General features: G+C 36.9%; 1 protein-coding gene across 4 annotated transcripts in view; it reads left to right on the forward strand.

Annotated features, from left to right (window-relative positions):
* The window catches only part of LOC140734775 (ELKS/Rab6-interacting/CAST family member 1-like), a 766,434-nt gene that overhangs the window by 218,665 nt on the left and 533,722 nt on the right, over positions 1–14,047 (forward strand). For all 4 annotated transcript variants that reach the window (XM_073059261.1, XM_073059262.1, XM_073059263.1 and 1 more), the window contains one exon: positions 12,594–12,729. In XM_073059261.1, the coding sequence (XP_072915362.1) occupies positions 12,594–12,729 (136 nt within the window). The remainder of the gene's footprint in view (positions 1–12,593; positions 12,730–14,047) is intronic.

The raw sequence follows: 14,047 nt of genomic DNA on the forward strand, positions 1-14,047 counted from the left end.
TGCAATTCTTTTGCAATACAGTTAAAGTTCAAAGTAAATTTATATCAAAGTACATATACAGTATGTTACTGCATGCTACTTTAAGATTCATTTTCTTGAACTCATTTAAGAGAAAAAAGAAATAGAGTAGAATCTTACAAAAAACTACATAAGTAGACAGAGTGACAAATACCAAATGCAAAAGAAGACAAACTGCACAAATAAAAATAATAATGAAAACATGAGTTTTAAAGAGTCCTTGGAAGTAAGTCAGTAGTAATGAATAAAGCTATTCATGCAGGTTCAGGAGCCTAATGTTTAAAGGGCTATAACTGTTTCTAAACCTGGTGGTATGGGACCTAAGGCTTCTGTATTTCCTATCCGATGGCATTAGCTAGAAGAGGGCATGGCCAAGGCGGGGGTGGGTGGTCCTTGATGATGCTTTCTTGTAGCAGCACTCAATGGTGGGTGAGATTCACCTGTGATGGACTGGGCTGTTTCCACCACTTTCTGTAGCCTTTTCCACACCAAGCTGTGATGCAACCAGTTATGATACTCTTCACTGGGCATCGATGGAAGTTTATTAGAGTGCTTGGTTATGTGCTGAATCTATGCAAACTTCTAAGAAGGTAGAGACACAAAATTATTAGTGTTAATATTTACATTAAAACTGTTAATGCTTGATGCCCTTAACAAACCTGATGATGCAGCTTCTCAACCTTTTCTTGGCTTGGTGATCAGAATGTTGACATGGCAGAAGCACTTAAAGGAATGCATTTCTCCAATGAAGGGGAAATTACAATTAATAAGGCATAAATTAGTTCAAAGGGAAACACATTATCTTGCATTGAACAATATTGCCAGTGGAATCTACTTTATTATCCAGCTTCTCATTACTTGGCTGCAAATGAAACTATGCTAGTTTGATAAGTGTCTGTTTTCTGTGCTCATTACTTGAGGGAAAATTGAAAGCTATCAAAATTGGAACTAAAATACTATCTATCTTGAAGGTTCAGTTTCAACAATTGATGTTTTACTCATTTTTTTGGTGATGAAATATGTTAGTATGGTTATGATATACAATGACTGAATATTTTTCTGCTATTGGAATGATTCGGATTAAGATGAAAGCTTAATCTGAATCATTCCAATAGGTAAAACTGATATCCTGGAAAGTTTCTTCTCCTTTCAGAAATATGGCTACTGTTAACTGCTGTTTATTTAATGACTTATGGCTGCTTCCAATGCATATTCAATATCTTTTGTATACAATATACATATACAATACATATCTTAGGAAGAGCTGATATATAATTTTTTTAATACAATATAAAAAGGCGATTTTGTCTATCAAAATTATGTTGTCTATCGGAGCAATCCCATCAATACCATTCCCCGACCTCTGCTCCTGCATGATTCTCCCACCAGTTAATCTTGCAACCAGTGTGTCTTTAGGATGTGGGAGGAAAGCAGAACACCAAGTCAAAATCCATGTAGTCACAAAGAGTACTTAGAAACACCACACAAACAACACAAAGTCAGAATTGATGAAGCTGAGAAACAGCTATTGTATTTGCAACACAACTACATTGTCAATGATGCATATGGATATAGCATATGGGATGGGTCATATTTGTCAAACTTAGTTGAGTTTTTTGAGTTGATGACAGATAATTTATGAGGATAGTGTACTGGATAATGTTTGTGTTGACTTCTATAAGGTATTTGATAAGGTTCTTCATGTTGGAAACTAATATTACAGATGTGGAAAAATGGAAAAGAGGAATACAAAACTGTATTTGTGATTCTCATCAAACACTGCTAACTTTAGATATTTTTTGTTAATTTTTTGTTTTCTAATTGCTTTACTGATTTGTAAATAACATGCTACTGTATTACCTTTATTGATAGGAGTAATGTCATGAATCACCTCATAATACAGTAAGTTTTGAAAGGGTGAAAGGTGATTTTGAAAGAAAAAATGACAATGTTCAGTTTTGGCATTCTGTAAAATGAAAGTTATAATCCTTGGTCCAACAGCTGTATTTAATAAAGTATATCTAAGCAAGGCAGGTACATCTTTGAGCAATGAAATCATTTTTAAGAAGTCTATATAATAATTCAGAATTGACGAATGTCTGTCTTGCAGATCCTTCAAAGATGTTTTCCAGCTGTACTGTTCTGTCAATTAATAAAATATATTCTAATTCAAAACATTTATTAAACATACATTGATGTTATTGGTTCCATCAATGTTAATGGAGGTAATTCCAAAGGGACCCACGCAGTCAGCTATGTTGGGCTTGCTACGTCATTTGCATACATTACTATTCTGAGTTCTGTTGTTGGAAGAGATTACCATGCAGATGGCTGAAAATAATTAAAAAAAAAAATGCATAAAACTTCCTTGGCAGAAATGCAACTGACTCCTGGGAATCCTTGGCCCATTACTGTTCAAATTGGAGATGGAGTATTGAGAGTCTCAAAAGCCATGTGTTAGGAACACACAGGACCTAAATCAGCAGCAGAAAGAGTGGACCACTTCACAAACAACATATCCTTCTACCTTCTCAGCAATTATATGCTGCATCTGTGGCAGAGTCTGCAGTCCACATCAACATCTTAGAACCCACAAAATTGGAGTGTAAGTACGTCATTCTCAATTCTGAGGGACTACCTAAGATAATGATGACAAAGGAGAAGAGATCATACCACTATCTTGTGGGGACACAGGAATATTGTTATAGGGTAAACTGCTGGCTCACAGGTGTGGATATTCTTGGGAATACTGGCATTTGCTGCCATCCCAAATTACTCCTGATCAAAGGAGCAATTCTAGAATTGACCACAATGATGATTTTGGAGTCATACATTAGACTGAGTAAGAGGCCAGATTTGCTTCTCTGAAGAATATTTTTCCAGTAGATGAGTTTATGCAATAGTTTCATGGTTTCAAGTCTTAATTCCAGATCTATTTAACACCTTGAATTTAAATTCCCCAGTTGTCATCATAACCTCCAAACTTAGCACTGTAGATTAGTGATTCAGAACTCCAGCTGCTAATTTAGTAATTTAACTACAGTGCTACAATAGCCTGCTAAGGGAATACTTATTGTATAGAACATAGAATAGTACAGCCCAGTACAGGCCCTTCAGCCCACAATGTTGTGCCAACCCTTAAACTCTGCCTCCCATATAAACCCCCACCTTAAATTCCACCATATACCTGTCTAGTAGTCTTTTAAATTTCACTAGTGTATCTGCCTCCACCACTGACTCAGGCAGTGCATTCCATGTATCAACCACTCTCTGAGTAAAGAAAGCTTCCTTTAATATTCCCCTTGAACTTTCCACTCCTTACCTTAAAGCCATGTCCTCTTGTATTGAGCAGTGGTGCCCTGGGGAAGAGGTGCTGGCTGTCCATTCTATCTATTCCTCTTAATATCTTGTATACCACTATCATGTCTCCTCTCATTCTCTTCCTCTCCAGAGAGTAAAACCCTAGCTCCCTTAATCTCTGATCATAATGCATACTCTCAAAACCAGGCAGCATCCTGGTAAATCTCCTCTGTACCCTTTCCAATGCTTCCACATCCTTCCTATAGTGAGGTGACCAGAACTGGACACAGTACTCCCAAGTGTGGCCTAACCAGAGTTTTATAGAGCTGCATCATTACCTCATGACTCTTAAACTCTATCCCTCGACTTATCAAAGCTAACACCCCATAAGCTTTCTTAACCACCCTATCTACCTGTGAGGCAACTTTCAGGGATCTGTGGACATGTACACCCAGATCCCTCTGCTCCTCCACAGTACCAAGTATCTTGCCATTTACTTTGTACTCTACCTTGGAGTTTGTCCTTCCAAAGTGTACCACCTCACACTTCTCCGGGTTGAACTCCATCTGCCACTTCTCAGCCCACTTCTGCATCCTATCAATGTCTCTCTGCAATCTTTGACAATCCTCTACACTGTCCACAACACCACCAACCGTTGTGTCGTCTACAAACTTGCCAACCCACTCTTCTACCCCCACATCCAGGTCGTTAATAAAAATCATGAAAAATAGAGGTCCCAGAACTGATCCTTGTGTGACACCACTAGTCACAACCCTCCAATCCGATTCTCTCCCTCCACCATAATCCTCTGTTTTCTGCAGGCTAGCCAATTCTTAATCCACCTGGCCAAACTTCCCTGGATCCCATGCCTTCTGATTTTCTGAATAAGCCTACCGTGTGTATGTCTACAAATATGATAGGACAATAACTTTTATAATTACAGTTAATAAAATCAGTATTTCTGAATGTGGGTCAGAACTTTCTTGAACACTGCATATGTTCTTCCTTTGGATGGTTTTCCTAGATAACTTGAAAGTATCTGAACATGAAGTAGGTAAAAAAAATAGTGAAATACTTTTTTTATTAAAGTATTATTAAAAATAAAGTGCTGCTTGTTAATGCCAGCAGTTTTAAATATTTAAAGAACCAGACTTTTAGAAAATCTCTATAATGCTTTACAGCAATGTTTTTTTTTGGAGCAGTAAGTAACTTTTTGTTTTAACAACATCCATTATTTTCTCACTGTTCTAAATTGCAGAGTTTAATTCTGTCAATACTATTAATAGATGAATGAGAGATTAGCATTTTCAATTTTATTATTCAATTTTTCAGATATCGGTATTACTGGTGGGCTAGCATTTATGTTCTATTGCCACTGGCCAGAGTGAGCCGTCTTGAGCACTGTAGTCCTCAGAAGAGGGTGCTCCAATAATGCTATTGGTGAGGGACTTCTAGCTCCTGACCCCATTGACAATGTAGAAATGGCTAAGTCAGGATAATTTGTGACTTGGAGTAAGTTGTGGTAGTTTTCAATGTTCCAAACTAGAAATAAGTTCAAAATATGTGTGCTTCTACAAACTTTGACCAGTTTTAGTCACAGAGGAATCAGAAATGAGCAGAATTGAAATGAACAATAAAAGTCATAAGTTTTGAACTAACTTGTTGATGTTCTTTTAAAATCAATTCTTGAAGCAAATACACTTCTTGTATATGAATCCCCAGATTAGAATGAAAGTCCAAGAAATTTGTGAATAGAGACCAAAAAGACATTGAATTAAAAAGAACAGGCCCCCAGTCCTCGGGGTCGCGATGGCCATTGGCGGGGCCGTCTTAATACGCTCAGCAGAGGATGGTGCTCGGAGAAGCTGTGCCGGAGGGAATGGTTGTCGGCTCGGAGGTTCAACGGACGCGGAGTCCGCTGCGGTCAGGTCACTTTTGGTGTGTGCTGCGTCTGCGAGGCTGGGTTCGACAGAGCTTTCATTGTCTGCTGCGTCTGCGAAGCTGAGTCGGGTGGTGCCGTGGAAGTCTGTAGCGGGGGTATTCCCTTCTGCCGCCGGCGTGGGATGGCGGGTCTTTCGGGACCCTGGGGACTTGTGGAAACTGTGTGGTGATTTCTTTTGAACTTATAGACCTTTAACATCTTTGGACTATTTTTACTTTGACTATGGTCTGTTTTTTTTTATCAATTATGCTATTGTTTGCACTGTTGTAACTATATGTAGTAACTGTGGTTTTGTGCAGGTCTTGTAGCTTTAGTTTTTGGTCTTGTTTTGTCTGGTGGATTTGGAGCTCTTCCGGAGAACGCGCTAAGATGGTAGCGCGATATTAATACGCAGCAGCTTCTCCGGACTCTGGATTGGGGATTGCCAAATGTTATGTGGATTTTCTGGTGTAGTCTGTTTTGTCATATGCTTTTGTGATATCATTCTGGAGGAACATTGTCTCATTTTTTAACTGCATTGCATTTGTGGTTTCTAAATGACAATAATCTGAATCTGAAGTCAGGTAAAACCTGTAATAAATGAGTTGAAGACTCTTTGTGAGAACTGGGAAAGAGAGAAATCAAGTTTGTCTTAAGACAAAGGAAATGTCTATATATATATGGGGGAGGTCAGTTTTGCCAAGAAGAGAAGTTGAGAGGCCATCCAGTTGAGAGATTAATGGGAGAAATTAGAGAGTGAAAATACAAACAAGGAGCATAAATAGGTTGTGAAATTCTTGTTTGTTGGATGTGCCCAGCATGTGAGGTTCTGCTAATTGAGACAGAAAAAAAACAAGCCAATGGCTGAGGGCTCTCCCAATAGAAATTATTCAACATTCAAAAACTCCACAATGTTTCATATTATAATGATCAGTAAAAAACTTGAGCTATTTGCCTCTTCCTTTTGGTAAGATGGTAGTGCGCTCGGGTGCAGGGGCCTCTTTGGGACCAGCCAAAGCTGTTTTTGCCTGTTTTAAATGTATTTTTTACAACCACAAAGCGATGCTGAACAATAAGAACTTCAAGTACTGCTGGTCTGCACCAACAGCAAGTTACTCATTGGCGGACGAGCTGGACAATGGGGACCATGTTGCTGCCACTAACAAAAAGCATTGGAGTCAGTGTGCGAAGGCGGTGTGTATTTTAACAGTGAGTGATTGTCTTGGTTGTTTTTCTTGTGATTGCAAGAGTGGATGTTGGTAATTAAAATACTGCAAGTCTGGTTTACTGGTTTATTGGCGAGATGGGGAGCTGTGCAGTTGTAGCAAGGACTAGCCCTTGTGCCACAAGCTTGACAGATGTGCACACACTTACACACTTTTTTTGGTATGTAATTGTATGTTTACTGCTATCGTATATGTGCCTTGTACTGTGTATGACTATTGGTACAGTGATTTGCACCTCGGGCCCGGCAGAGTGCTGTTTCATTTGGCTGGATTTATGGGTATTCATGTATGGTTGAATGATAATTGAACTTCAAATAATATTTAAATATTGTCTTTGTCTATGTTGTCATGGCTGAATCGGGAATTTAAAAAATGCTCTGTTTTTGTCTTTGATGAGTTGCCCAGTGCAGTGCAACATTGTTGGAGGTTCCATTTTTTGGAGTGACTTCAAATAGCGGTTTCATCTTCATTCACAAGTTGATTACATAATTCTAAGTCTTTTACAGCCATAACGTGGCCTAGTATAAACAGTATTATCATAGTCCATGTTTAGGAATTGAATTTTAACAATTTTCTCTTGACAGGATAGAGAGCAAGCAATAGTCTGGATCATATCTTTTCAATTCTTTTAGAATATGCTTATATTAAAGCTCTGATGCACTTGATCTCTTTTAACTTACCAGGGTCTCAGTTTCAGAGCTTTCTTTAACGCATGAGCGTCATGGTTCCTGCGCTTTCTTTAAACTAACTGGGTCGCAGTCTACAACACTCCCTAACCCTCCTCCTCAAACTCATCAGATAATTGTTGCCTGCTTTCCCTTGAAACTTGCCCAAACCCCATTATCATGTCCTTTTGAAACTTACTGGGTTCTCTTTCCTGCACTCTTAAACTCAATGTATCCACTGGAAAACTTAAAACGTGACCGTGTGTTATCTTAGGAAGTAAGGTAATAGAAAGTATGTTAGTATTTTAATTGGAATAACATTTAATAGTCTTGTTAATCAGGTAGTTTGGTACCACTAAGCATGCTGAGCTTTACTGCTATTGAATGTAGATATTAACACAGCACAAGATGTGCTTACAAATATTTCTGGTTAACTAGAGAAATATTTTATGGTTTGAATTTGGAAAGATAATATCAAACTTTTAATGTTTGATAATCAGACAGTTTTACTATTATGAGGGGTGATCGATAAGTTTGTGGCCTAAGGTAGAAGGAGTCTATTTTAGAAAACCTAGCGCATTTATTTCTCAACATAGTCCCCTCCTACATTTACACACTTAGTCCAGCAGTTGTGGAGCATATGGATCCCTTCTTTGCAGAAATCGGCGTCTTGGACCTCCAGAAGTGGTCCACAGCGGGGCTGATTGGTAAGTTCGTGGCCTAAGGTAGGAGGAGGTGAGTTATTAACTACAAACTTTCTGCATAATCACTCAAAGAGTTGAAGTGCACGTGCATCTAACGAGAGCTGTATAACTCATCTCCTTCTACCTTAGGCCATGAACTTATCAATCACCCCTTGTATATTCAAAAGTTTAATGAAAACCTTCATGCTATTATGACTAGTCTACCTCACCAATACAAGATACATTTTTAGCAGAAAAGCCATGGAAGACAACTGGCCTTTTTGTTTACACTGGGTAAATAGATCAACCTTTAATTTTCTTTCATGATCACAAATATTTATTGCTATTAATTGCCTGTATTCACTTGGTCCTTGTATTTACTTTCTCAAAATATGTTTTTCGTGAAATGCTGTCATCACCTCTGACAGTTTAAGTTCCTGGTATAGTACACATAGCAAAGCCAGCTGTCAGTGAGAAGATGAACGTAAAAATATGGTGACTTAATCACATAATTGAACCAAGCTGTTCCATGATCCACTGTATTGTTTTAAATTCCAGGAACTGTATTGTGTATGGAGTATGTCGAACTGTGGGTGTTGTGTTTTAGTGGAAATTTTCCACACATGGTCAAAATGCTGATACCAATATTTGAACATTTACAATGGCAAATATAAGAAATTACAGTGCACCTCTTGCAGATTTTCCAGGTTTAATTAATTTCTGACTTACTGGCAGGATTGATGTATCAAAGTTTAGCCTTTCATAAAGAAAATTTTTTAATCTACATTAGTGAGTCACCAAATCATGAAATAGACATATCTTGTGTTCCAGCTTCAGGTTAAGATAATTCAAAGTAATTCTGAATTTATCACCAGTCTAGTTTGCCAGTATCGTGGGAACTAATCATGTCTGCATCCTCATGTAGCAGAAGACAGCTTGACACTTTAGAAGTGAGTAAAATAAGAGCAGGGATGAGACCACATGGATTCTCTTGAGAACTGTCAATGGAATTGGCTACATCAGGCACCAGGGATAAAGTCATATTTATTAACTACATGTGCACTTTCAATCTAACTATGTTGAGGCAAATGTCTGTTGTTGGGCATCTAATCTTTTGAGAAATAGAATTTTTTTCATCACTTTTAAATATGTGCATCTTTTCTTTAAAATAACATCTGGAAAACTGATTTTCTATAAATTTGCCAAGATTGATGTATCTGGCCAGAGTTTTGAGCAAAATTACGCACCTCCTTTTATTCTTCACTATTTTGTAATTTAAAAAAAAAATAGCCCCTCAACTGCAAACCCTAGAAGGTTCATGAGGACCTCTCCTTGTAGAAAACCTTGATCAACCCACAGGATCTACAGGCCAAGTGAAAGTGTCTGATGTCTGAGAAGCAAAGAATGCAAGGAGGCTTCAAGGCTACATATTAAATGAATGGAAACAACTTGGTAGATGCTGTGTTATATACATAATTGTGAACTTGTTACTTCAGGAGGGAAGTCTTGATAAAGAGATTTGGATTTTCTTATACTAGTCTCTGAATGAAAACGTATTGTGGTCATACTATGTTGGTACCAGAATATGTGGTGATACTTGTGGGCTTCACCAGCACATCTTGGGCTGTGTTGGTTGTTAATGCATGTGGCATATCTTGCTGTAGGTTTTGATATGAATGTGATAAATAAATCTAAGTCCGAATCAGTTTTGTGCATCACTACTGCCAATTTCCATCATGCACCAGCATTCAAAATGTTTTCATGTATATAGATGAACATGGAACTCAGCAGCTGTTGGGTGACAGTTCTTCTATTGTACTTTAATGGTGCTCATGGATTCCAGTGTAGATTTGCCTAATTGCAGAGATTCCCCACAATCTGCAGGAGGAGTACCTTTGAAATATCTTAATCCGTAGTTGGAATGATTTGGTGACTCACTAGTGTAGATCAAAGGATTTTCTTTATGAAAAGCTATTTGGATAAATATTGTTAACAATTTTAATGCTTCCTTTAACATTTCTGAATATTATGAACAATTTAACCATTGAAGTTTTATGATACAAACAATATAACATTGCAGATAAGAACATAAGATTTAGAAGCAGAATTAGGCTGTATGTATGTCCCATGCATACAAGTGTATGGGACATTGGAAAAAAGTTGAATTTCCCTATGGGGATGAATAAAGTATCTATCTATCTATCTATCTATCTATCTAGACAATTAATTCCATTAAATCTGTTAAACCAGCTGGATGATCTGTATTCCAGAGCCATAAATAGGTTGCTGTTGTGGGTGTATTGGTTGTAATCTAACAATATTCCTTAGATTTTATAGTGCTCTCAGATCAGTGGAAAACTTAAAATGTAGCCATTATTATGTAAGTAGAAGACTATAAACTTTACTTCTGTCATTTGGGAAGATCCTTGAATCCATTATTAAGAAGTTTAAAGCAGACAATAAGAAAATCATAAGGCAATCAAACAGAGAAAAATTCATGAAAAGGAAACTATAGCTGACAAATTTAACTAAGTTCTAAGGATGTTGCAAACCAGATGGATAAAGATGAATCAGTTGATGTAGTTATTTTGGATTCCAATAAACCTTTAAGGTTTCACATTTTACTGTACAAGATGAGAGAAGGTGTGTTTGGTTAATAAACTGACATAGCTAGTGGAATAGTTAATAAACAGAAAACAGAGTTATGATAAATGGGCCATTTTCACATTGGCAATCAATAACCAGTGGGGCTTCTCATGGATCAGTTCCAGGGTATCTGCTATTTACAAGATTTAGATGAATGAGCCAACTGTGCTGCAGCCTAGAAAGTAATATACATGAGTGAGCAAGAAGTTGGCAGATGGAATGTGATGTGGGAAGAAGAATGTTAAATCCTATTATTGTTTAAATGGAACAAGACAAAATGTTGCACTTCAAAGGGACTTGAATTAAGGAAGGTCACATCTGGAGTACCTTTTATAGCTTTGGCCACAATATTTCAAGAAGTATTTATTTATATTGGAGGCAAGTGCAGAGAAGGTTATCTGGATTGATTCCTGGATGTTTTTGTGTGGGGACTGGTGAACAGTTTGGAAAGAACAAGAGACGATTGTATTGGAATGTGTAAAATTCTGATGGCATTGATGGAATAGATACTATGTTTTCCTTAGTGGGACTATCTAAACTGGAGAGTATAGTTTCAGAATAAGAGGTCACCCGTTAAAGAGAGTGCCGAGAAGAAATTTCTTCTTTCAGAGAGTCAGATTCTTTGGAATTTTCTACCCAACAGATTTGTAGAGTGAAAAATATATTATGTTCAAGATAGGTACCATCAGATATATGAACAACATCTGGGGTAGAGTGAGAGAATGGAGAAAATTATGTATTCACCTAGATTGGACCAGCTGTGACCCTTTTGAATGATAGAACAAATTCAAGGGACCAATTATCATACTCGGACTCCTGCCTAAGTCAGGCATAGTTCAGCCAGTTGTCACATGTTGAGTGCTAAAAAAGGCAAAGCAACATTGGCTCATCATATTAAAAATCATTCTGCATTCATGAATGCATATAAAAATATTGTGGAATACTTTAAACACAACATTGCTAATCCCTCTTGTATATTTGTCAACAGTAAATATTCTAAAAGGAAGTTTGAAACTTTAAATGGGCCTGTCAGAAATGATACAGAATGTGTTAACATCATGTGCTAAGTCCTTGCCTGCCACAGTGCAGAAAATTATTGTCCATATTTTTCACTTTGGCTCGATGAAGGATCCCTTTCCTACTGTGAACCATTCTATCTTTGGGAAATAGAAAAACAGATATTTTGGCACCATGGTTTATGAAGTATGATACGTCCTTGGAAGGAATGCAGAAGAGATTTATTCAGATGGTACCAGGGAAAGGGATTCAAATTAATCAGAAACTAAAAATGCTTTAATGTGATTAATGTTTTTTTGATCTGAGAAAGTAAATAGTTTAAAATATTTAATATCATGAATGATTTAAGTTGAAACTTCTTCCAGTAGAATGGGAATTTGTTTTCTGAGAGCTCAAAAATAATTAGAGAAGAGCTATAAATAATAAGAGTTTTAAAAAATTCTTAAGGGTTATTATGCTTTGGGATAAACTACCTAAAAGGGAGTTGGAAATAAATTTAATAGTAACTGAAAAGCAGTTCAGGTGCACTTGAAAGGATTTTTTTTTTAACTATGGGAAAAGAGCAGTGAAGTCGTCCTAATTGGATAGGACTTCCAAAAAGCCAGCATAGGCACAAAGCTCCAGTGACCTTCTGTGATATTCTAGTTGGCCTCCATGAGAAAAAATTACTTATAGTCTGTAATTGTATTGTTGCTACTGATTTGTTGGTAACCCACTGATTTTCAGAACCTGCAAGCAGTAAAGTTTGAATTGAAAACTGCTGAATTTAATTATAATATGATCCAGACTCAAAATTGTTAATGTTGAAGAAATTATTATTTTTTGTTTAAATTGGAATTGAATCTACTGAACATATTTGTGATCTTTCTATGTGATTCACATTCACAAATTTCATATATGTTCAAATTGAAAAGGGTATGGTTGGTGAATTAATAAAGTGCTCTTTTACACTGACCTTACATTCAATTGCTGTCTTAACTGTTGCATTCTTTTCAAATTATAGACATTTTAGTTGTATTAGAGTGCCTTAGAATCTAGTGCTCTGCTGCAGGAGGTACTGATTTAAGTACATGTGCTTTAACATCTCGTTTCATATTATTTAAAACTACTATTACAGGCAGATGAAGGAACAAAGCAAGAAACTGGCCAACCTAAAGCATAAAGAACAAGTGGAAAAGAAAAAAAATGCCCAACTATTAGAAGAAGCACGCCGAAGGGAAGATAATTTAGCTGATGGCTCCCATCAACTTCAGGTATGAAGGTCACCCATACTTTGGATTTTATTTCAGCACACTTGAAGTTCTTCTTTAAGAGTTTTAGATATGTGGTTATGTGTAATTTCTAAAATCTGATTGGCTGTCACTGATCAAGGAATGAATGTCTCTCATTTAGGAAGGAGGAGTCCAATAGTTTGAAGCATTCCTTCTTTGGACTTGGGGGTAGGGGTGCCAGTATATAGCTCAAACATCTGGTAGCTAGTTTTTGATTCGACTATGAATTATTTAGAAAAATTGCAATAGATATTAGAAAGAGGGAAAACTGAAAACTATTGCCTTGACTAAGGTGTAATTCAGGTCTGACTTTTTTTTAAATCAAACTAAATTGTATAAAACAAAGTTCCAAAGTTGATTAGCTTTTTACCAACAGTATTAAATTACTATAGTATAAACAGTATTATCATAGTCCACGTTTCAGAGGTGTACAGCGGATAACTTTTGCCCTTGTTTGAGGCCTTGATCTTAACACCTTTTTTCCCTTTGGATGGCTAAAGGCAATGGCAATTTTCATCTTTTAAAGTCTAGTTTTTGTTGAGAGGTAGTTCCTGAGATATCGAAAATTGTCCACAACTTCCAGGGTCTGCTCATGTACCTTTATTATCAGTTAAAGGGCCTTCTTTTAGTGTAAAGCTCAATCATTTGTTTATCTGTAACCAACTTGGGTTATAATTTAGCATCCAAATATATAAATCTGCAAATTTTGCAGTTCAATAACTGAGGTTAGAGTGACATTGTTTGTGCACTGGAAGTGATGTGGATTTAATGGTTTTCCAATAAGCTCCTCTTCACTGGGAGCCTTGTTGATGATGAGGTACAAGAAAGATTGAAGGAAGTGTTTGGTAATAATGCAGCTTTAGCAGAAGTCTGCATTGAACCAGGCACTGTGGTGTACCTGTTGATTAAAATACAATCTGCATTCCATCTTGCAGCAGATATAGCTGATGAATTTTTAAAGGCAGCCAAGTTTTGGAAGGATACTGCTCAATCTCTTACAGTTGCATATGGTTTTGGGATACTGTTCTAACACAATTGAAGTCCAGGTATTGACATACTTAAAGAGCTTGAGTGCATGAAAGATTCCATTAGACTTGAAGTAGATTTCCAAGGAAAGCCAGGAACAAACCCAAATGAACAAAGCAATGAAAAAAAGCAACATGTTCACAATTCCTTGAAATCCAAATTATTGTACACTAATGAGCAAAGTGCATACCAATCCTATTAACAGTTTAGTGTGAAGATAGTTTAGAGATTGCAGATGCTGGATTCTGGACAAAAATAACAACTGCAAGAGAAA

The sequence above is a fragment of the Hemitrygon akajei genome, chromosome 10 (assembly GCF_048418815.1).
Source record: "Hemitrygon akajei chromosome 10, sHemAka1.3, whole genome shotgun sequence".
Classification (NCBI taxonomy): domain Eukaryota; kingdom Metazoa; phylum Chordata; class Chondrichthyes; order Myliobatiformes; family Dasyatidae; genus Hemitrygon; species Hemitrygon akajei.